Source organism: Macaca fascicularis, chromosome 16 (genome assembly GCF_037993035.2).
Source record: "Macaca fascicularis isolate 582-1 chromosome 16, T2T-MFA8v1.1".
In the NCBI taxonomy this organism is placed as follows: Eukaryota; Metazoa; Chordata; class Mammalia; order Primates; family Cercopithecidae; genus Macaca; species Macaca fascicularis.
In genome coordinates, this window is record NC_088390.1 from 8,507,405 (window position 1) to 8,532,274 (window position 24,870).

Here is a 24,870-nt window from a genome sequence, read left to right on the forward strand (position 1 = left end):
AAATGGATTATCCATTTGTAAACTGCTGATTTCTTTTGGGGCATTGTCCTTATAAACTTTTATAAAGCACCAATGAGTCCACCATTTTTCCACCTGGCCTTCACCATAAATTTAATATTTTTTATTGCTTCAATTTTGTAGAATACATGTTCATATAGGGACTCTCTTCAAACTGATTTCTTTTCCTGGTGCTTCAAGCTAGATCCTGTTCAGACATGTTATAGCAAGTTAGAACAAATTTATTTTGGTGCCAACATTTATTTTATTTTTTTTTAGAGAACTCCTGGGCTCAAGTGATCTGCCTATCTCAGCCTCCCAAAGTGCTAGGATTACAGGTATGGGCCACCATGCTTGGCCTTGTGCAAAAAAAAAAAAAAAAAAAAAAAAAAAGAAATCCATGCATAGAATATGCATTTATTTATAATATTATTCATAATAGGCATATGTAATATGTTACCCTTCCCACAAACCCCATTAATCCCTTCTCTGATCTTTATTTATTTGGGTACCTCTTACAATCCATCTTGCATTGTTCATTTTTATGTCCATCTCCTTCAAAAGTATAAACTGGGCCTCCTAGACTCACTTTGCTTTCACCTTGAGGCATGTCTTACACATTATTTTTGTGTCCATACCCACAAAGCACTGAAATCCTAAAAGCACTGAAATTGGAAAGGATTACATTGCGTCCAGCATGGAGGCTGGCGCCTGTAATCCCAGGACTTTGGGGAACTGAGGTGGGAAGATTGCCTGAAGTCAGTTCTTTTTTGTTTTGTTTGTTTTTGGACAGAGTCTCACTCTGTCACCCAGGCAGGAGTGCAGTAGTGCTCACTGCAACCTCCGCCTCCTGGGTTCAAATGATTCTCCTGCCTCAGCCTCCACAGTAGCTAGGATTACAGGTGCCTGCCACCATGCCTGGCTAATTTTTGTACTTTTAGTAGAGACAGGGTTTCACCCTGTTGGTGAGGCTGGTCTCGAACTCTTGACCTCAGGTGATTTGCCCGCCTTGGCTTCCCAAAGTGCTGCAGTGCCTGGCAGAAGTCAGGAGTTCTTGACCAGCCTGGGCAACATAGTAGACCCCGTCTCTAAAAAAGAAAAGAAAGGATTACTTTGTACATTATACAGCAAAAGTTCTTAAAATTGTTTTTAAAATGTATCTCTTCCTTTAGGTTTCCACTCCCTATGTAAATAGCCTATCCCTCTTTCCCTCCTTTTTGAACTAGTATCCCCTCCAGAGTGCTTCCAGGTCCACTAGGGAATACACACGCGCACATACACACACACATACGTGTGTATTTATATACTAAAATATATATAAACATTAATAATGCAAGATGGGGCAGGGTGCGGTGTCTCACGCCTGTAATCCCAAAACTTTGGGAGGCCGAGGCAGGCGGATCAGGAGTTCGAGAGCAGCCTGGCCAACATGGTGAAACCCCGTCTCTACTAAAAATATACTAAAAATACAAAAATTAGCCGGGCGTGGTGGCAGGTGCCTGTAATCTCAACTACTTGGGAGGCTGAGGCAGGAGATTCGCTTGAACCTGGGAGGCAGTGAGCTGAGATCGCACTGCTGCACTCCAGCCTGGGCAACAAGAGCAAAATTCCGTTTCAAAAAAAAAAAGCAAAATGGATTGTAAGAGGTATATATCTAATATATAATGTATATACTATAATGTATATAGTATATATTATATAATATATAATACATAATTGTATAATATATTACATATTATAATACATATAATATACAGCAAAGTTCTTAAAATTGTTTTTAAAATGTATCTCTTATATAATATAAAATATATAAAATTATATATAATATATAAATTTGTGAAATAAATTTGTGAAATTATATATTATATATCTATAATATATAATAATGTATATTATATAAAATATATAATATATAATATATATTTTATAGATATATGTTATATATTATATAAAATATGTTATATATATTTTATAAAATACATAATATATGTTATTATACATATATAAATGTAGGACTCCATTTCTTAGGGGCCTTGGAGGGGAGAAAGTCACACCCATACACACATGTACACGCATGTATACAAAAATGAATATATGCTCAGATATATACAATATATAAATATATTTATATATACAATATATAAATGGGCAAGTATAAAATCCCCTTGGTGCCAACGAATCCATTCATTCATCAAATATTTGAGCGTCCACTTTGCCTAGAACCAAGTTATCTGTTGGGATGAGCAAGGCATAAAAGGTTCTAGCTCTCATAGAACTTAGAATTCTACTGGAGGAAGATGAGAACAAATACAAAATGTAAGCAGTGCAAGTGCTGTAAAAACAACACAGAGCTTTGTGGCAGTGATGCTTAGAATGCCCCTGGTGTTCCATTGGGTGTTCAGGCAGGGGGAATGGACTCGGAGGTGAACTATGAGCCGAGATTCGTTTTATAAACGGGAACACTGACACATGGACACTTGAAGGGCCTTGGTGGCCGGAAAACTGAAGGCACGTTCCGTTCCCATCCGTCTTGGAACCACTCTCCCGAATAGCAGTTTCAGGGAGCTGCTGAAGCCATAACCAGCCGGTCCCAGAGTCCAAGAACGCCTGCGCAAAAGGACGCCGTCAGCTTGACGTCAGCGCGCCGGGCTCTGGCCCGCCCCCTGTGACACCAGCCCCGCCCCGCCCCGCCCCGCATACCCGCGGGCTGCCGCGCATGCTCCGAGCCCCGCCCCCGTGCGTCACAGAATGGCCTCGGACACCCAGGCAGTCCCTGACGTGTCGGGGAGGAGCCGGGCGCGGAGGTACGCGGAGTGGAGCTCGGGGCTGCGGAGGGGAGCTGAGCCGAGCGGCTGGGCGGGCCTGGCCAGGCCAGCGGAGCGGAGACGTGGGTCGAGCGGCGGCGAACATGCGCTTTTGACACATTGGAGGTGAGCCTGCACCGCGGGACCTCTCCCTAAGGGGCTGCGCTGGGCCGGCGGCGCCGAGGCCTGCCCTTGGGGAGCCTTCCCGGCCCGGGGCCGTGTCTGAGGCTCCGCCGGGGCGGGCCGGGCCGGGCCGGCTTCTGGGGCGGCCAGCCCGGGGACAACTGTTCCAACCGCTCTAACTGTCCCCTCCCTTCCCTGGTCCGACGTGTGGTCCCCCCAGGGGCGCCTGCAAGGGAACGATCCCTGTGGCCTCCGGAGGATGTGCCCCGTTCCGGGTGGGGTGAGGGCTGGCGGTGACGGAGGCCGGGACGTGGCACCGTGGGCTGGGGCGCTGGCGGCGCAAGGAGTGGCCCAGTCGGAGGTGGCAGCGGCGCGCCCAGCCTGCCGCCTCCTACCCCCTCCCTGAAATTCCTTCATTTGCGAGGGTGTCTTGAAGCGGGGTTGCATTTCGATCTCTCAGTGCGTCTCTCCCATGGGGGGCGAGAGCGCGAGCAGCCCACGTTGGGCTCGGATTGGCATTCCCCTGACTCCCGCCCAGAACTGCTAATCATCCTCCCCTTGGAGTTCGGGAAAGTGTCACGAACGGGCTCGGGTTACCTGTGCTCGACTCTTTTCGAGCTGTAAGCCACGAGATGACCCTTTAAGTTTTGCAAAGCAGGTGAAAGTTCTATCCCTACTAATTATTACGTTCTATTTACGTAGCACCTTTACACGCTTCAGAACTCTCTTCCTATCTCTTTCAAACCGCATCACCTTGTGGTTGCAGCTGATTATGTTATCGCCATTTCGATGGAGAAATGGAGCTGGAATGGGGGTAATTGATTTATACTTAGGTTCAATCAACTGGTGAGTGGCTTAGCTTGGATCATAATTTACATTTCTAGGCTCGGAGTTCTGGTTTCTTTTCGTGGGATTTTTATACCCTTCTCAGCTAGAAAACAAGGCAGAAAATGTGACTTGCCAAAGGTATGCCAGAAGCTGGTTGATTACTTACTCAATTATTTTTGAGCAAACTCACCTAGGATAAAAACTGCTGCTCAGTCATGAGAAAAATCTTACTGTGAAGCTTGTTCAGGAGTTGCTGGTTAACATTGTGTCAGCTAAACTGTGTTGCTCTTAATGTGCTTAAAAGACAGGGTAATGTCTTTGCTAAATCATGAAGTTGATGGGCACAATGCAGCGTTAAGTCATGGCCTGAAGAGAAGTAAAGGGGAACCAAGTGAAGTATCTCTTCTAAATTATTATTAAAATTATTGTTATTTAAAATTAGAGTGCATGAGAAACAAAACCTTTGGCCAGCCCTGGTTAGAGGTTGACTTGATCCAGATGGAAGTTGTTAAATCTTCTGAAACTGTAGTTGTTTTGATTTTTTTTTAAATTAAATAGATTGAAGTTGGATAAGGAGCTTAAAATAAGTAGGAACCTTAGTAAAACTTAGATCCTGCTTTCATGAGATCTGCAAAACAACTTATTTTCATTGTAAACCATGCTGAGATAAATTTGGTTACTAAAGCTTAAAATTACTTCTGACGTAAGTTTCTGAGCACTCCATAAAGTAGAAAAAGAAGTCTGATAGAATCAAAGAGAGACCATGTTTATGATCAACTTCGAAGAGTTAAAAATTCTGTAAATGTCACCTTTGAGAGCAGTAGAATTTCGGTAAAAAGGCATGTATTACCAACATACCAACATGTAATTACTCCAGCGTCATTAGTCCATCTTAGAACTGTTAACCAGAAACAATATTGAAAATAGATTTTCTTACCATTATGCAAAGAGTAATTTCCTTGTAAATAAAAGGCATTTTGGACAGGCTGTTTTCAATTCAAACGAGTTGATTGTTGCTAGGTTTCTGAAGGTCATACATTGTATGATAATGCTTTCCGTAAAAATTGTCATGCTTTTGAGACTCTGTCCATATTGAGACCTGATGTTAAATAAAGATGGGGTGGGGGTGGGCAGAGAATAATAATTTTTTTTTTTTTTTTTGATGGAATCTCCCTCTGCCGCCCAGGCTGAAGTGCAGTGGCACGATCTCGGCTCACTGCAACCTCCACCTCCCAGGTTCAAGTGATTGTCTTGCTCAGTCTCCTGAGTAGCTGGGATTACAGGTGCGTGCCATCATGCCCTGCCAGTTTTTGTATTTTTAATAGAGACAGGGTTTCACCATGTTGGTCAGGCTGGTCTCGAACTCCTCACCTCATGATCTGCCCGCCTCAGCCTCCCAAAGTGCTGGGATTACAGGCATGAGCCACCGCGCCCTGCCAATAATACATAATTATCTATCTTCATTCTAGCTTCAGAAAATTGTGGATGTACCATTAGAGCATTGTTTTAGCAATGTGTTTTCTATATTGGCTAACTTTCTATAGCGTGAAAATCTCTAATTATATAGTTTCAAATAACAGTGAACACATCCTCCCAGTGTAACTTGAAGCAAACTGAACAGACTGTAACACAGTCCCTGAAACTGTTATTTGAGTATCTGCAGTGGTAGCAAATTTTATTATTTGTAAATAATCTGATTTTTGTTTTCATTTTTTTGGAGACAGGGTCTCATTTTTGTCACCCAGGCTGGAGTGCAATGGAACGATTACGGCTTACTGCAGCCTGAACTTCCCTAACTCAAGCGATCCTCCCATCTCAGTCTCACGAGTAGCTGGGACCACAGGTGCATGCCACCACACCCAGCTCATTTTTGTATTTTTGTTAGAGACAGGGTTTCAGCATGGTGTCCAGGCTGGCTTGAACTTCTCCGCTCAAGTGACATTCCCACCTCAGCCTCCCAAGTGCTGGGATCATATGCGTGAGCCACCTGGCCGGAATCTGATTTTTAAAAAGAGTAAATCTGATGGGTGAAAGTAGGGCGATAGAGCTGGATCATACCTGTTAGGAAGCAATAAAGATGAGGTGTGACCACAAAGTAAGATTTGCTTTTTTTTTTTCTTTTTTTTTTTTTTTTTTTTTCTTTTATTTGAGATGGAGTCTTGCCCTGTTGCCCAGGCTGGAGTGCAGTGGCGCAGTCTCAGCTCACTGCAACCGCCTCCTCCCGGATTCAAGTGTTTCTCCTGCCTCAGCCTCCTGAGTAGCTGGGATTACAGGTGCCTGCCACTATACCCAGCTAATTTTTTTTTTTTTTCCATATTTTCAGTAGAGACGAGGTTTCACCATGTTGGCCAGGCTGGTCTCGAACTCCTAACCTCAAGTGATCCGCCTGCCTCAGCCTCCCAAAGTGCTGGGATTATCGGCATGAGCCACTGCGCCTGGCTTGCTTTGTTCGCCTGCTTTGTTCTTAATGTGGCTCATAAAGGGTATTCAAAAAAAGTTTTGGAAATGTTTTTCAGCAATGGTGATATCACTGGACTATGCATATAGCTTCTCGAAATGATCAATTTTAAATAATCATCTGCATGTTTTAAATTTTGAAGCCTGTTTACTTTGTGGTCATACTTGAAAGGTCTGCTATTGAACTACCAATTTTTATTTTTTTAAATTTTTTTAATTTTAATTTTTTCTTTTTTGAGACAGAGTCTCGCTTCTGTCGCCCAGGCTGGAGCGCAGTGGCGCAGTCTCGGCTCACTGCAAGCTCTGCCTCCCGGGTTCACGCCATTCTCCTGCCTCAGCCTCCCTAGTAGCTGGGACCACAGGTGCCTGCCACCACACCTGGCTAATTTTTTTTTGTATTTTTAGTAGAAACGGGGTTTCACCATGTTAGCTAGGATGGTCTTGATCTCCTGACCTCGTGATCCACCCGCCTTGGCCTCCCACAGTGCTGGGATAACAGGCGTGAGCCACCGCACCTGGCCTGAACTACCAATTTTTAATAACTTATTGAACATTTATGTTTTTACTATGTGCCAGGTTCTGTCCTAAGTACTTTACAAATATTAGCTCACTTCATAACCTCATTTTAATGATTATCCCCATTTTACAGGTGAGGAAATGGGGCACTGAGTAATTAAGTAACCTGCCCAAAGTCACCCAAGTAGTGAGTAGATGCATCAGTAGCAAATCAGAACTTCCAGGTGTGATTTCAAACTTGGGCAGTTTGGCTTCAGGGTCTGGGCTCTTAACCACTATGCTATGCTGCTGCTATGACTTATTCTTGGTTAAATGTTTTACGTTGGTTTGATCTGGAAGAGCTGATGGTCCTTTTAGTAAATGATATCCAACATAGGTTATAATACTGTTAGAGGGGCCAATAAGCAGGTTGTGAAAATAGCCTGTTGATTAGAAAAGTTATGGTCAACATTCAATTCACATAAGATTCAGCAAGAAAATAAAGAATGTGGCTGGGCATGGTGGCTCACGCCTGTAATCCCAGCACTTTGGGAGGTCAAGAAGGGCAGATCATGAGGTCAGGAGTTTGAGACTAGCCCGGCCAACATGGTGAAACCCCATCTCTACTAAAAATACAAAAATTAGCCAGGTGTGGTGGTGTGTGCCTGTAATCCCAGCTACTTAGGAGGCTGAAGCAGGAGAATTGCTTGAATCCGGGAGTCGGAGGTTGCAGTGAATTGGAATTCCGCCACTGCACTCCAGTCTGGGCAACAGAGTGAGACTCCGTCTCAAAAAAAAAAAAAAAAAAAAAAAAGAAAATAAAGAATGAGTGTGAAGTAAAATAATTTTGCTAGAATTATTTGACACTGAATGTAAGTAGTTGGACAAAGAGGATGCAAGGGCCAGGAATTGATTCTCAAAAAGTTTCATGCAAAAGGCTATTTAAAACCTGAGTTATCAGGGGACACTCATGGAAAAGTTGGTGTTGTATTAGGAATATGTCCCCGTTCAAGAACCAAAAGTCAGAGACAAATGGATACTCGCAGTACATCCAGAGGGATAAACAATGCTATTCCTCAGGGATCACTACTTAAGTGCCCTTCAAAGCATTAGCTGCTGGTAGGTGCTCTGATACTATATAAATGGGTCAAAACCGACAAAAAATACCCCCACACGGAAATGATTTGAAGTGGACTCCTGAATAACATTTATAGATTCAAAACAATCCAAACTCTTTTTGTGGAAGAATTGGCTCCACATTTAAACACCTTCAAATAAATGATCGATGCCAAGGAAGGTATCTAACAGTCACTAGGAACTTTCCTAATGATACCGGTTCACGGGCCACACTATTGGCAATATCATCAAATGCTGCACAGTAACAAAGAGTACTGAAAACTCAAAAGTGATCCGGCCGGTCAATAAAATGTTCAGTACAGAAGCAGCACTAGGCACTCAGCCCCAGAAAGGCAGATAGGTAATCTAGGGGCAATACAAAGCATGACAAAATATTTCAGGGACTGAGATGGCTGCCAAATCATTATAAGCTAAAAAGGCAAGAAGTAATCATTTTGGGAAGATCAAGGCTGACAGGTATTATCATCAAAGGCTACAAAACCAGAGGGGGCATAAAAAAGGGGAATACAATTTTGTTCACCAAATCCTGGAACCTTCCAAGAGAGCAGCACATGGGACTTAGGGCAAAGCTAAGACCAAAAACAGGAAGTTCATCAATGGCTACACAGTTATGGAACTTATCCCAGTTGCTTCAAATAAGATAAAATCAATACATTACCAATTTTAGAATTGAAATCATTAACTTACAAAATGCTTTATATAAGGATCAGGACTTTCTTGTGTTGCTTTTTTTATTTTCCTGAGCTTGTAAATTGCTCTTTTTCTTAGTGACAGTAGAGTAACACGTCTTCACCACAACCTCAGATATATCTAGGTTTTTCCTCGCGCTCTATGCTATCTGTTCTGTGGGATTCCTTATTTTTGTTGGTGTTGTCCATCTGTCTGAAGCATTCTGTGGGCCTGATGGACTGGCTTCATCCTGGGACTTCTCATTGCAGCGCTAGGTTGGAGCCTGTCTTTCCTGCATCCCGTGCTGTCCAGGTCATGGTTTTCTCCCTTCTTTTGTACTTGTCTCAGGAAGTGTGTAGGAGGTAGCCCTGCTGACTTTTTTTTTTTTTTTAAAGTCTTTGTCTAGTACCTCCTGAGTTCTGTATAAGAAAAAATCTCATTTCCTGAATTGTCTGTTTCCTCTCAGTAGGTCCTAAAATTTTCTTATTCATGCTACTGGGTTTTCTTATTTGTCAGATGGCTCTTGGTTGTCTGTTTGTATTTCAGGGCCGGATGATGATGATTTGAGGTAGCTAGTGTGCAGTGATTATCTCTAAGGTTCTTCCCAGAAATCCCATCAGCTCCCTGTTCTTCGATGTGGAGCCTGTACTGAGCCTATGTCAGTGACTGAATGTGGCTGCCCGTGTATCAGATTAATACTTTTGTCTAACTGATAATGAAGGATTTTCTCATATTGATTTAATATATGGTGGTACATTGTGAGGTGGAAGTAAACTACCCACACGTCTTTTTGCTTACTCCATTCCTGAAGCAGGAATTCAGATGTTAATAAAGTGGTACTTTGAAAGTCAAGAGGGAATATTGGAAGGATGATTATGAATCAGTTCAGATTTTTATTTATTTATTTATGTATTTATTTATTTTAGAGACCAGGTCTTGCTGTGTTACCCAGGCTGGAGTGCAGTGGCACAGTCATGGCTCACTGCAGCCTCAAAATCATGGCTTACTGCAGCCTCACTGCTTCTGGGCTCAAGCAGTCCTCCTGCCTCAGCCTCCCAATGTGTTGGGATTATAGGCATGAGCCACCGTGCCCAGCCTCAATTCAGATAATTTATTGAACTTCCACTGTGCTCTGTGTTTGATGACGCAGAGAGATTTAACTGTTCATTCTTTTAAAAATAATTTTCTTTTTTTTTTTTTTTTTTTGCTAAACCTTCCTGAGTGGCTTGTGCTAGATAAACTCGAAGTTCTCTGCATCTCCAGGTTTTTATTAATTTACTTTTTTTTTTTTTTTTTTTTTTTTTGAGATGGAGTCTTGCTGTGTCACCCAGGCTGGAGTGCAGTGGCGTAATCTTGGCTCACTGCAAGCTCCGCCTCCTGGGTTCACGCCATTCTCTTGCCTCAGCCTCTTGAGTAGCTAGGACTACAGGCACCTGCCACCACGCCCAGCTAATGTTTTGTATTTTTAGTAGAGACGGGGTTTCACCATATTAGCCAGGATGGTCTCGAATTCCTGACCTCGTGATCCGCCCGCCTCGGCCTCCCAAAGTGCTGGGATTATAGGCGTGAGCCACCGCACCTGGCCTATTAATTTACTTTGAAAGCTGGTCTTGAGTTCTTGCTGCCTAGTATGGAATAGGTTGAATCAATTATGGTTTAATTCAGTAAATATTGAGTATCCAGTATTGTGCAGGCATTGGGCTGAAACGGAAATAAGTAAGCCAGCCTAACAGGCAACACAAAGGTGTAAGCAAACGCATTGCTCTGTGGTAATTGTATCAGTGAAAGCATGTGTAGGGTACAGAGGTAGCAAAGAATGCAAGAGATTTTAATGCTGTCCAATTGAGGGCAAGAAAACCTCTCTGGAAAATATGACAATTAGGTTTTAAGGATAAATAGAAGTTTTCCTATTTAGGGGAGCCACTCCAGGTAGAGAAAACCTGGAGTAGCTTTCCAGACCTGAAAGAGCATGGTGTGTTAAGACAGTTTCGAACAGTACTGCCGGAATATCGAGTGGGATGTGTGGGGAGGGGCTGCTAGGAGATGGTAGGCATGCCTCTAGAGTGGGCCTGGCGATCAGTTGGGAGTTTTAAGTAGCCAGTCCAAATGTAAGTTAATTAAATTGCTTTTTTCCCCCTCTCTGAATGCCTTGGGAGAAGAACCAGGATGAAAGAGAGATCATTGAAGTTGGAGATGAGTGGACATTTGGAAGGAAGCTTTGGAAGTTTTTAGAAATTTGATAATAGTAAATCATTGGGAATGTGGTGCCTGCTTTTCTAGTAGGGTCACCTGGTATCAAATGTTCCAAGCAGATATTTTGAAGCAATTGTACCCCTGGGAAGGGCATGCATGCGGCAGCAGCATCTCTGACAATAAGCTTGTTTCTGTCTCCTGATTCCCGGAAGACCACGTGGCCTTAAACCGACGCTGCACCTCTGTGCAGGGTGATTCTGTGGGCCCAAGTCACCCAGCACCTATGCTGCAACTGATAGTGCCTCCTGTCGCTTTGTATCAAAGGACCTTTGTCATGATCTCATTCACAATACTAGCGGTCCCTGAGAGTGGAGCAGTGAAGTGATTGACGTGCCTGAGTTGGAAGAGAGTTAGCCACTGGATCGCTCATGTTTTACTCCCTCCAGAATGCTGCAGTTCAGTGTCGTCCCAGATTTTATGCTTTTGCTTAGATTTCTCTGTTCTCTAATTTGTTAACAGTTTGTCTTTAATATTTCACAGGCTTTCTTGATCATGGATGGTGAAGATATACCAGATTTTTCAAGTTTAAAGGAGGAAACTGCTTATTGGAAGGAACTTTCCTTGAAGTATAAGCAAAGGTAATGTCGGAAAGCACAGTAAAAGTAGGGGAGGGCATTTGGAATACACCATGTCGTGTTTGTGCATTTTTCTTTTTAACATAAAGCTAAATTTAGAATTGCAGATTTAGGATTCTAGGATTGAGATTCTAGAAACAGTCACCACATGGGTTGTATTTAAATAGTGTAAACATGCCATAAGTCTTTATATTGTTCAAATTATTAAAATAGTAGGAAAACTGTCATTTATGATTTCTTCCGGTCGTTTGCCTCCTTTAAGCTTTGTAGACTGGGCCCTCTTTGGTCTGCTTTGGGTGCACTGATTCTGCCTCATCATTTTGGTCGTTTGGAAATTCTGATAAACTGTCTAGGGCTCCATAGAACAGACTTTACGTTCTCCTCAGGCAAGCATGATCAATGTCTGGAGCCAGCAAAGCTTTGAGGGAGCGGGAGGAGCTTCAGGGGTATGGAACGTTTTATAAAATTTCAATTATTTGGTTGGAAGAACTTTTAGGTAACAACCTTTTAAGCACCAAAACTTGTCTCAAATTTCTTTTTTAAAAATGGGATCTTTCTAAATAAAATATTGATACATTTTCCTATTTTGGTTAACAGAGTTTACTAAGTCTTATCAAACCCTTACTGCCCTTTCATTACTGTCACCGAAGTCAGTTATTCTATTGTGCCAGTGGATATGAAAGGTGTGTATCTGTGGCAGGGTTCTTAATGTTTTTCTGTGTCATAGATGTCTTAATAGGCTAGGGTAGCCTATGGACCCCTCAGCATAATATTTTTAAATGCATAGAATAATAGAGTTACAAAGAAAATCAATTATATTGAAAAAAGTTATCTAAATATTAAACTACTTTATGGTATAGTAATATGTACTTCTGTATTAATGCATTAAATAAAAAAGATACAGAAGTGAATGTAATAACTACCTAATTTTGAAATAGTCATGAAAACAAATGTATTTAGAGATATATGCAACGATTCTATGGTGATGTGAAAATATCTGTGGTTTCTGTTGAATATGGTAGAAGGAGATGCCAAATTTGTTACTTAAATGAAAGCAAAAATGCATTTTTCTCGCATCTGAGTTCTGTGGTGGAAGAAGCTAGTGGTATTGAGCCATGTAGCCTTACTTTTCTTAAATATTGTAGTCACTAACTTGTGGCTCCTTTTTGGGCTTGTCATCTTCATTGAACCCTGAATATATACAGTAAGAGATGCAAAACAGATTGTCTTTAGTATGTTTTATGAGAGCATTAACATTCAAGCAAAAATTATCGAATTGCTATAGAATCACCTCCAAGACGATCCTTGTGGTTCCTAGAGTAACTCATCTTTCCCACTTTGTTTCTCATTAGCTTCCAGGAAGCTCGGGATGAGCTAGTTGAATTCCAGGAAGGAAGCAGAGAATTAGAAGCAGAGTTGGAGGCACAATTAGTACAGGCCGAACAAAGAAATAGAGACTTGCAGGCTGATAACCAAAGACTGAAATATGAAGTGGAAGCATTAAAGGTAACTGCAGCAGTAGACGCTGGTGTCTGATGTGTTGGATTTTATTAAAATAAGAAATGTGTTTTTCAGGTGCTTAAGAGAGGCAGGTGACAAAAAATAGTTTGGAAAAAAGGCTTAAAGTGAATTTTTGAATAAAATGTTTTCTTTCATGGAACCAGGGGAAAAGGTGGTTTAGAGTTTAGGAGTTCACTTAGAAACTTTGTAGCTGTCACTTTTCTAGCTATAATGTTCCTAGCTATATTATTATAGTTCCTATAATTTTCAAAAGCTACCTGATTATTTGTTTTGACAGATAGATTGCATCATTCTGCTGTATGTTTATAATTATATTGATAGGGAATGTGCATTTATTTCATTATTGTTCACAGCCCTTTCAGTTTTGGAGTTTAGTTTGGGTTAAAAATTTCCCTTCTAAAAGGAATTTTCAGGAGCAAAAGGATTAACTCCTTTCTCTGCCCTTCACCATCTACTGTAGCCACGTGCTTGAGGGTGTTCAGTGTCTGGGCAGTGGGTGGGTTTGGGGAAGGTTGGGTGGGCAGGGAAAAGGTAGGGAATTTGAACTCTGTGCTTATCCTGGGCCGCATTTAGCCTGAAAACCCAGAGGTTTCCTCAACAAGTTTGGGGATTTTCAGGCAAGGGCTTTTTATATTACTTCTTTTCAGAGAGGTTGTTACTGGGTTTCTTTCTGAGAGGAGAATGGTTGACAGAATTTACCACGAGTTTAGGTACTTAGAATGAATGTGTCATTTAGTTGTTTAAGAGTGTGGGTAAATTCCTCAGGTTCCCCCCCACCCTTTTAACTTGAGTTACCTCTTTATTAAAGAGGACTGTATATTAATGACATGTACTTTCCTATACTGATGCCTTCAGGAGAAGCTAGAGCATCAATATGCACAGAGCTATAAGCAGGTCTCAGTGTTAGAAGATGATTTAAGTCAGACTCGGGCCATTAAGGAGCAGTTGCATAAGTATGTGAGAGAGCTGGAGCAGGCCAACGACGACCTGGAGCGAGCCAAAAGGTAAACGAATGACTGCATTTTGTTAGAAAAAACCACGTTGGTAATTAGTGATTAAAATCTTTATTAGGCTCTTCCCCTAGATCTTAGTCCCAGAACATTTGCGACTGGTGTTTCATGTCACCTGTAACTCATCGGATGGAAAGGAACCCCAAATCCTCATCTCCCAGATAATGCCCTTCAAAGCTTTTCTCTTTCAATTTTTCTTTTTTCCTTCTTTCATATACTATGGTCGATCCTATTGGTTTTGTTTGGTTTTGTTTTTTTTGAGACAGAGTCTCTCATTGTCGCCCAGTCTGGAGTGTGGTGGCATGATCTTGGCTCACTGCAACCTCTGCCTCCCAGGTTCTAGAGATTCTTGTGCCTCAGCCTTCCAAGTAGCTGGAATTATAGGCATGTGCCACCACCACACCCAGCACATTTTTGTATTTTTAGTAGAGATGCAGTTTTGCCATGTTGGCCAGGCTGGTCTTGAATTCCTGGCATCAAGTGATCTGCCCGCCTCGGTCTCCCAAAGTGCTAGGATTATAGGCGTGAGCCACTGCGCCCAGCCTAGGTTTTTTTTTTTTTTTTTTTTTTTTTCTTTTTGAACTGTCTCATGCATTCCCCCATCTTCCCTCTGTGCTCTTAACACTTCCTGTAGGTCCTCACATCTTATACCTGGATTCTATAGTTATCTTCTAGCTGATATGTCTTTATATTTCTATTCCTTTTTATTCTCTTTTGTTTTAATACTGACTGATGGGTTTTCTTCAAACGTTGATTTCAGTTCACATTTTCTGAGCAACCTACAGTGGCTTGCTGTCTCTGTTGCCAAACTTTTATGCATCTGTAATTAGTTGTTTCTTAACCATTCCAAACTTAATTCCTATTACTTTATAATTGTTTCCTGATATTTCCTTCCTTAATATTTATCCAGTAAGTCTTAAGTGACTGACATGGTGCTAAACTTGCAGATGCGGAGCTAGTCTGGTCACTACCTTTGGGGGTGACAGATATGTACATTCACTATGATAATACCCTAGGTAAAAAAAAGTGGGCAGGCTGCTCCAGGGCATAAAGGAGGCAGCAGCCAGATTGGTTGCGGAGGGCAACCAGTCAGCGGCTGAAGTGAAGTTGAAGTTACAAAGGGACACCCTGTGCAAATGTCTGAGTGGTTGCAGCAAGGAAAGGGAATGGCCTCTGGTCCTTTCGTGACTTAGGTGTGGAAAGTTGGAGTTTTCCTTTTGATTTAGTTCTAGGAAGTCAGCGTGAATAGGCCTTAGGTTCCCTGACTTGGGACTTAATGTTTTAAACAAACTCTTACATATATTACAAGTTTTGAAAAGTTTTCTTTCTGAAAATGTATAAACTTAATTGTATTGTGTTCAAAACCCAGTGGAGATATAAATAGTGTAACAAACAGCCTTTCCGTAGGGAACATTAAGGAATAGGTGGGAATTTAAGAGAATATATTGCATAGATTACCCAAATGGTAGAGACACTAAGTGCCAGCAGTGGTCAAGAAGGGGCAGGATCATCTTCTTTGAATGGGACCAGGCCGGCTAGGTCAGGAAATGTCATGAGATAAACTGACAGTTTCCTTTTGTACTATCTGTTTGCACATGTTATTTATTTAATTCATGTACTCTAATTTTTCTTTTTAGGGCAACAATAGTTTCACTGGAAGACTTTGAACAAAGGCTAAATCAGGCCATTGAACGAAATGCATTTTTAGAAAGTGAACTTGATGAAAAGGAATCTTTGTTGGTCTCTGTACAGAGGTTAAAGGATGAAGCAAGAGGTAAAATTTATGACTTAAAGAATACAATTGACCCTTGAACAATATGGGTTTGAATTGTATGTGTCCACTTATACTCTGATTTTTTTCAACCAAACACGGATTGAAAATACAGTATTCATGCCCTTCAAAACCCTGTATATGGAGGGCGGGCTTTTCGTATATACGGGCCGACTGTGGGACTTCAGTATGCGCCAATTTTGGTGTAGGTGGGGGTCCTGGAACCAATCCCCATGTATACTGAGGGACAACTGTGTTTGTCCTCCCTTACCTTACTGTCCCTATGCCAGAAGAAGCTTAGAGTCAACTTTTTTTTGAGGCATAGTCTCACACTTTCGCCCAGGCTGGAGTGCAATGGTGCATTCTTGGCTCACTGCAAACTCCGCCTCCCAGGTTCAAATGATTCTCCTACCTCAGCCTCTTGAGTAGCTAGGATTACAAGTGCCCACCACCACACCCAGCTGATTTTTGTATTTTTAGTAGAGATGGGGTTTCACCATGTTGGTCAGGCTGGTCTCGAACTCCTGACCTCGTGATCTGGCCACCTTGGCCTCCCAAAGTGCTGGGATTACAGACGTGAGCCACCACGCCTGGCTCCATCTGGCTAAGTAAAAAAATTTTTTTTTGTGGAGATGGTCTCAGTATGTTGGTCAGGCTGGTCTTGAATCCTTGGCCTTAAGTGATCCTTCTGGTTCTGTCTCCCAAAATGTTGGGATTATAGGTGTGAGCCACTGTGCCTGGCTTCTTAACCATTTTAAAGTGTACACTCCAGTAGTGTTAAGTATAGTCAAATTGTTGTGTAAACAAATTTTTAGAAGTTTTTCATCTTGCAAAACTGAAACTATACCTTTTGAATAGCGACTACCCATTTTCCCTTCCCTTCAGCCCCTGGCAACCACAGTTCTACTTTCTATGATACCTCATGTAAGGGAAATTATACTGTATTTGTGACTGGTTTATTTTACTTAGCATAATGTCCTCAAGGTTAATCCATGTGTAGTATGTGACAAAATTTCCTTCTTTAAGGCTGAATAATATTCCATTGTATGTATTCATTTTCTTTATCTGTTCATCTGTGGGTGGACATCGAGTTGCTCCCATCTCTTGCTATTGCAAATGATGCCGCTGGGAACATGGGTGTGCAAATACCTCTTTGAGATCCTGTTTTGAATTCTTTTGGATACATGCCCAAAAGGGGGATGACTTTGTTCCTTTTTTAACATAAGCAAATATTCTGTAGGTTAAATTGCATAATCGGAAAAGATAACATTAATTTTGGGTTAAAAACTTGATATTGGCTGGGTGTGATGGCTCACGCCTGTAATCCCAGAACTTTGGGAGACTGAGGCTGGCAGATCATTTGAGGTTAGGAGTTCGAGACCAGCCTGACCAACATAGTGAAACCCTGTCTCTACTAAAAATAGAAAAAAAATTAGCCAGGTGTGGTGGTGTGCCCCTGTAATCCCAGTTACTTGGGAGGCTGAGGCAGGAGAATCTCTTCAACCCAGGAGGTGGAGGTTGCAGTGAGCCGAGATTGTGTCACTGCACTGTAGCCTGGGCGACAGAGCAAGAAGAATGACAAATATTTAAACCACTCCGAATACTTTTCTAAAACTAAATATTTCATAGTAATAATAGTTAATGCCAACTCATTTAAAATTACAAAAATGCACTTAGTTGATTTTGCAATAACCCCAAAACTACAGCATTTGAAAATAAAAGCAAATGAGTTGGGAAGAATATTTACTTTTGTGTGAATTGTACTGTGGACTCTGCACTGTTACTTTTTGCATACGAGCATAAGTAATTTCTCTCAGATTGTAACATTTTTAAATTCTAAAAGATCATTTAGACAGTAGTTTTGCCATTTTTATTCCCCCTAGAAATAAAGTTGTTAATAATTAAATAGGAAATTCGTTTTTGAGAAATAGTAATTTAGGAAGAAGATCTTTATGACATTTTAGATGTCACTTTTCTTGATATATTTGCTCCCTCTAGTGAATATTCCTGCCCTTGTTTGGAATATTTTACAGATTTAAGGCAAGAACTAGCAGTTCGGGAAAGACAACAGGAAGTAACTAGAAAGTCGGCTCCTAGCTCTCCAACTCTGGACTGTGAAAAGATGGACTCCGCCGTCCAAGCTTCACTCTCTTTGCCAGCTACCCCCGTTGGCAAAGGAACGGAGAACACTTTTCCATCACCGAAAGGTTTGTAATGTCTTTTCTTTTTGAGGCCATGTGTTAGATGATCAGCTTAAGGGGGTTTGTTGCTGAAGGCGGTTGCTAAGGTTTAAAGAGTAATTTTAGTTTAAAAGTTGGTGAAGTCTAGTGCTATGTGAAACAGAAGAAGGAATTGTTTTCCTAGGCCACTCATACATAGGAAACAGTGAAATGATGGCTACATTTAAGATGAGATTTTTAAAAGTTAAAGGTTTTTAGGGAAAATTTATTTTTTGATGATAGCAATAGATTTTGTGATTATAGCAGTACGTTTAGGTAGAAAATTTTAAAAACACAGAAAAAAAAAAGAAAATAAAAATCATGTTATCTTACCACTTACAGGCATCCACCATTAACATTTTGAGTTTTTTTTTCTATTGTGTGCTTGTGTGTGTTTGTGCACATCTCTTTGTCACATACAGATTTGGGGATCATATTTAAATACAGTTTTATTTCTTCCTTTTGCCACTTTCCATGTCCTGAGAGACCTGAGGCCTTTCTACATAGAATGTACAGAGAATCATTAAGTTGCCTTTCAGACTCATGTAAGACCAGCTTGGGTAGACATGCCCATTCTGTTACATGCTTCAGGAGCTGCCATTTTCAAAAGCATCATTCGGAGTAATTGATGATTTGCACATACAGAATACTCACATTGCCATCGCCAGTGCGTTTTTTTAAATCCAGATAAGCAGAAAAACCATCTAGTAGCCACTAGATAGAACCTTACAATAGAATCCTAAAGCTCTCAATTGAGATTTGTTTAGATTTTGCAGCTCGCAGTTCATATTTCGGCTACTCTCATCCCCCCATGCTTTTTTTTTTTCCACCCTATATTGAAGCTGTCATCCCACCCTTTTTAAAATATGGGATTTTATCTTTCAGAATGCTGTGTGGGCAACTAGTACAGTGAGCTCTGTATGTCTGTGCTACTCAGTATATTATCACCAGCCCATGTGGCTATTTAAATGTATATTAAAATGAAATAAAATATAAAATTAAGTTTCTTGGTCACATTAACCACATTTCATGTGCTCAGTAGCCCTTGAGTAGATAATTCAACTTGTCTTTGCCTTGTTACGAGATGATATCAGATAAAGTATGTGCAGGTGCTATATGGTCATAAGGTGTTACTGATTGCACCAGTATGTGCCAGGTTTACTGCTGAGGACAAAGGGCAGGCAGTAGATTATTAGCAGTCACCAGGAGCCCTCATGGTCAGTTTTTCAGACTAGCCACTTGTGTATTCGAAGATTTCCCAATTACATCTGAGGACTAACAGTTTTAGTTTTATATTACTGATTAGAATTATGCAGATCTGAAAATCCTTTAGTTGAAGACTCATCAGAATAGTGAAAAGCCTCAGTTGAGGTGACACCACAGGTGGTGCACATTTTTTTTTAATAGCCCGTTAAGAATTTTCGTTCAGGGACTTGGGGAGTCAACAGGACATGGAGCCTACTCTGACACAGCATGAGATGTGCCAACTGTATGGCAGTAGTATTTGCTTAATAGATATCTTTTTAGTCTGGAACCAATAGCATGAATTTTCACAGGCTAACCTAAAAGCTGCTGTGTACTAGATCACTGCAATTTCATTACAAGAAAGCACGGAATTGGTAGGGCGCAGTGGCTCACGCCTATAATTCCAGCACTTTGGGAGGCTGAGGTGGACGGATCACTAGGTCAGGAGATCGAGACCATCCTGGCTAACACGGTGAAACCCCGTCTCTACTAAAAATACAAAACATTAGCCGGCCGTGGTGGCGGGAGTTTGTAGTCCCAGCTGCTCGGGAGGCTGAGGCAGGAGAATGGCGTGAACCTGGGAGGCGGAGCTTGCAATGAGCCAAGATTGCGCCACTGCACTCCAGCCTGGGCGACAGAGCAAGACTCTGTCTCAAAAAAAAAAAGCACAGAATTGTGAGCAGCAGCAGGTGGTCAGAGAAATCGGTGAGATCTTAGAGCTGATCTTTCTGAAGTGGTCTGTCTTTAATTGTATTTTATTTTTTACAATGTTTCTTTTCCTTTTTTTTTTTTCTTGAGATGGAGTTTTGCTTTTTTTTGCCCAGGCTAGAGTACAATGGTGCGATCTCAGCTCATTGCAACCTCCACCTCCTGGGTTCAAGCGATTTTCCTGCCTCGGCCTCCCAAGTAGCTGGGATTACAGGCACCCTCCACCACACCCAGCTAATTTTGTATTTTTAGTGGAGATGGGGTTTCACTGTGTTGGTCAGGCCAGTCTCAAAGTCCTGACCTCGGGTGATCCACCCACCTCGGCCTCCCAAAGTGCTGAGATTACAGGTGTGAGCCACTGTGCCTGGCTTACAATGTTTGTTTCTAAAAAGCATTTAATGCACCTTACCATAAAAGCACAGGTTTAATAACACCTAAAATATAAAACTCGAATAGGGAAAAATGAGATCTAGAAATCCCTGCCAAGAACAGTACAGCAGTGTTTTATAGCACATCGAGCACCTATTATATGTCATGCATTTTTCTAGATGCTGGGAGCGCAGTGGTAAGACAAAGCCCCTACCTGCAATGAGATTGCATTCTAGAGGAGAAGAAGGATAAGAAACAACAAAAACCCCACTCAAGTATTCTCGTTGCTGATTAGCACTCTGTGGAAAAGAAACATAAAAAATAATAGCTAACCTTTATTGAGTACTTACTATGTGCATTTTTAAAGTACGTTAACTAATTTAAACTTCACAACAACTTTATGATGAGGTAGTTGTTATTTATCCCCTTTTACATATGGGTAACTTACCCAGTGGCTGAACTGGATTTGTATACAGTAGTTCAGCTCAAGAACCCTTAATCATGATGTCATATTATGTCTTAAAAATTAAGAAATGTGCATGACTGAAAACCTTACTGAGTGTGGAAGATGTGGGTAAATATCATGGTAAATACCATGATTCTGAATGGGAAGACTGAATTTTCTTACAATAACCATTCTCCCCAAGTCAATCTATAATTTCAACTTCTAATAAAAAGCCTAACAGGATTTTGAAAATTGGTATGTTGATATTAAAATTATTCTGGAATAGTAAATGTGCAAGAACGGCCGAGAAAAGTTTGAAATAGGCTCATAACAAGAAGGACCTTTGCCTTTTGAGATATCAAAATATATTTTAACATTATAATAATTAAAGTAGCATACTTCTGATAGAATAGGCTAATAATTCAATGGAACTGAAATATATTCATATATTTAGGGAATTTAGTTAATAGTTATAGTGCCGTTTCAGATGAGATGAGTTTTCCCTAAATGATACTAGGACAATTGGCTATCCATTTAGAGGAAAAAAATTAGATGTGTATCTTATAGACACTATAATTTCTAGGTGAATTAAATGATCTAAATGTAAAAAAAAAAAAAAAGAAAAATACTAAGAGAAAGTATGGGAAAGATTATGCCATTAAGATGGGGAAGCCAAAGGTTCTCCTACCAAAACACAGCGTTTACAAGATGAATGTCACACTGAGAGATACAATGTATATAAGAGAAAGGGTGAATATCCAGAATGTATAGAACTCTTACAGATAGATTACAGGAGGAAAGACAAACCAGTGGAGAAACGTACAAAGACTGAACAGCTGATTTTCAGAAGAGATTCAAATGACTAGTTACTATGGAAATAGAAAGTAAAGCAATGTGACTATCAAATTGTCAAAAAAAAAAAAAAAAAAAGATAATACCTAGTATTATCAAGGGCACCCCCACATAGATTGCTAATGTGACTACAGGCTTTTTAGAGAGCATTTTGGCAGGGTCTGTCAAGGTGAAAAAAATGGACATATGCCTGAGCTGGCAGTTCTATTTTTAGGAATCTCTTTTTCCAGAAATGCTTGTCTAGATGTGTAAGAGTATATGTCCTTGTAGCATTATTTGATATAATTTAATTATATATATATTTGATATAAAAATAAAAATTTGATATAATGTAAATATGCACCCATTGGAGAGTGGTTAAGCCTACTTATGGTATCTGTACTTTGTCCATAGTTGGAAATTGTTTGTTGATATTGCATTGAGTGTTACACTACGTTGTAACATCAACAACAAGACCCAAATATCAAGGGAACTGCAAGTGTAATCACTCAGCTTTTATTTTTCTCTAGCTATACCAAATGGTTTTGGTACCAGTCCACTAACTCCCTCTGCTAGGATATCAGCACTAAACATCGTGGGGGATCTCTTACGGAAAGTAGGGGTAAGTTTCAATTATTTATCACTAGGTGTTTCCACTGACAAGGTATTGAATTATTTCTTAATTTGAAGTGAGGGAAGAAAGAAAGGAGACTTTCCCGTGGTAAAGGCTGTCATGAAGCTGACAAGCAAAAGCATCCATTGACTGGCCAGAGGCTAGTTCAGATGACACTTCAGGATGCCCCTGCAGAAGAGCCTGTACTTTGAGCTCTGAGGTTCCCACCGGGGCATTCTTCCTGTTCTCCATTCCTGTTTCAACAGCACGACGCCTCTGTCCTTGTCTAGAATACTTTGTCTAAGGCCTGCTGTGTGTCTTCTACCACCCTCATCCTGGTCTTTACTGTTGTCTGCCGTCTTCCTGGTCATTCCCTTGTCTTGTGTTTGTGGGACTTTAACATTTGACTCATGGCATTACTCTCTATTCTTAGTCTTGCCCACCTTATTGTTCCTTGGCCACCTCAACCTCAGTGCCTTCTTCTTGGTGTGAGCCTTGCATTCCAGAACAGTTTTGCTTCTGAAATATTAAACCCAGCCAGACGCGGTGGCTCACACCTGTAATTCCAGCATTTTGGGAGGCTGAGGTGGGTGGATCACTTGAGGTTTGGAGTTCGAGACCAGCTTGGCCAACATGGTGAAACCCCGTCTCTACTAATAATACAAAAATTATTCTGGCATGGTGGCAGGTGCCTGTAATCCCACTACTTGGGAGGCTAAGGCAGAAGAATCACTGGAACCCAGGAGGCGGAGGTTGCAGTGAGCCGAGATTGCACCACTGCACTCCAGCCTGGCAACAGAGCAAGACTCCGTCTCCAAAAAAAAAAAAAAAATCCGTTTTTCTGCTTAGTCAGTGTTTTACTCTGTATCATACCTACTCTTTAACCTCATCAAGAGTATTACCCCATTTTTTGGTGTGTTTGTTTTTATCTGCCATCTCTTCCTTTCACTTCCTTTCTTTCATCGGTGATCTCACACATCTCTTACTCTGTCACTGTTGACTTCATGGTCTCTCTGGCCACAAAGAAGGTCTGCCATCTGAATTACTGGAAACAGTTGCAGAATCATGTGGATTTATGCCACTATCAAGTCTGCGTTTCTAGCATCAGCTCCCATTCCTGTTTCCCTTAGTGACTTTCACCTCTCCAACCCTTGCCATTTCCCAGTATCTACTACCCCCTTCACTTATTTTCGTGTGTGACACTTTCTAAAAAATGTAGAAATTGCATTATACTTTATCTAAAGCAGATATGGGAGGCCAAGACACAGGTCTTATGTTTGCCTGTTTCAGCTCATCATAGGGGTTATTTTCTGACCATCAGATTAAACCTGCATTTTAAAGTTAAAATACAAAGTAAAGTGCATAGGTCATTTCTATAGTACCTAAAGTAATCTTCCTTCACTCCCAAGATAGATTTTAAAATCCTCTGTGTTGGAGTATTTGTCTTTAATACTTGAAATAATATGCTTATTTTTCTGTTTATCTTGGTTTACTCAACTTTAAGCAGAGATGAGGAATTTAGATCACCTCCTCCCAAATTTTAATTTTTATTTTTTGTTCTTATAAAAAAATTACTTTAATGTTCTTAAACTTTCATTTCCAAATGTATTAGGTTATATCTTTTTTTTTTTTTTTTGAGACAGAGTCTCGCTTTGTTGCCAAGGCTGGAGTGCAGTGGCATGATCTCGGCTCGCTGCAACCTCCGCCTCCCGGATTCAAATGATTCTCCTGCCTCAGCCTCCCGAGTAGCTGGGATTACAGGCACCCGCCACCATGCCTGGCTAATTTTTGTATTTTTAGTAGAGATGGAGTTCACCATGTTGGCCACACTAGTCTCGAACTCCTGACTTCAGGTGATCTGCCTGCCTTGGCCTCCCGAAGTGCTGGGATTACAGGTGTGAGCCACCATTTCTGGCCAGTATGAGGCTATATCTTAACTCTCTGTTCTCTCCCTTTCTTCCCCTGACACTCCCACTCCGCTTTCCCTTTCTGAGCCCTTTACTAGCTGTGTGAGCTCTCTGTTGGTTGGTTCTAAAAATGGAAAATTAGTCAAACAGCATTTGTAACAATGCCTATATATGTGTTATTTACTGTGTCATCACAGAGGAGATGCTGGACTTTCGGGTCTTTATATTTGTGCCACTCAACAAATGTGTTTTGAGAATTTTGTTCTTTAACTGTAATTTACTCAAAATCATACCGGGTTTTTTAATATTTCATATTGTAGCTGACTGTATGCTGCTTTCTTTTCCTAGCATTTGTTTCCCCTTCTCTCTTTTGAGTAGAAAAAACCTGTACCTTTCTTTGCTGTCGTATCTTCTAGTTGCTTCTTCACACTCTTTGCGGGATGCCCTGATGGGCTTCGAGGGCTGCTGCGTTGTTGTTGCTCTCGAATTTCTCTCCATTTTACTCTTGGGTTAGTTCTGCCTATTCCTCAACCCCACGTTGTCGTCTCTCTTTGTTCCTTGTTTGTTTTGCTTTAGTACTTTAATTTATTCAGAAGTGGTGCATAGAAGTTTAATTTGGCATCCTTGTATGGTTTACACATTCAGCTGACAATCTGTCTTCTAAGAGTTATCAAAATAACGACCTCCAAAAGTCATCAACACTTGGCGTCTGCTGCTGTCCACCAGCCTTTGTTGGCTTTTATAAATATTTCATTTATGCCTCTTTACACTTTGTCCGCTGACTTGAACTGGAAGCCGTTCTCGACTCTTGCATCCCCTTCACAGAGAAAATGAAGGCCATTTGTTTTAAGCTTCTTTGATTTCTTTTCTCATCTTCTGCTATTACCCTCCTA

General features: G+C 41.0%; 1 protein-coding gene across 6 annotated transcripts in view; it reads left to right on the forward strand.

The window, feature by feature from the left end:
* Positions 1-24,870, forward strand: part of NDEL1 (nudE neurodevelopment protein 1 like 1) — a 64,613-nt gene that overhangs the window by 28,962 nt on the left and 10,781 nt on the right. For 3 of the 6 annotated variants that reach the window (XM_074018566.1, XM_065532763.2, XM_074018565.1), the window contains exons 2-7: positions 11,244-11,341; positions 12,691-12,844; positions 13,715-13,863; positions 15,507-15,643; positions 17,674-17,847; positions 21,988-22,079. In XM_074018566.1, the coding sequence (XP_073874667.1) occupies positions 11,256-11,341; positions 12,691-12,844; positions 13,715-13,863; positions 15,507-15,643; positions 17,674-17,847; positions 21,988-22,079 (792 nt within the window). In that variant the 5' untranslated portion in view covers positions 11,244-11,255. Of the gene's footprint in view, positions 1-2,772; positions 2,928-11,243; positions 11,342-12,690; positions 12,845-13,714; positions 13,864-15,506; positions 15,644-17,673; positions 17,848-21,987; positions 22,080-24,870 lie in introns of those variants that run through there. The other 3 variants (XM_045375350.3, XM_045375349.3, XM_045375351.3) reach the window with 2 other exon arrangements.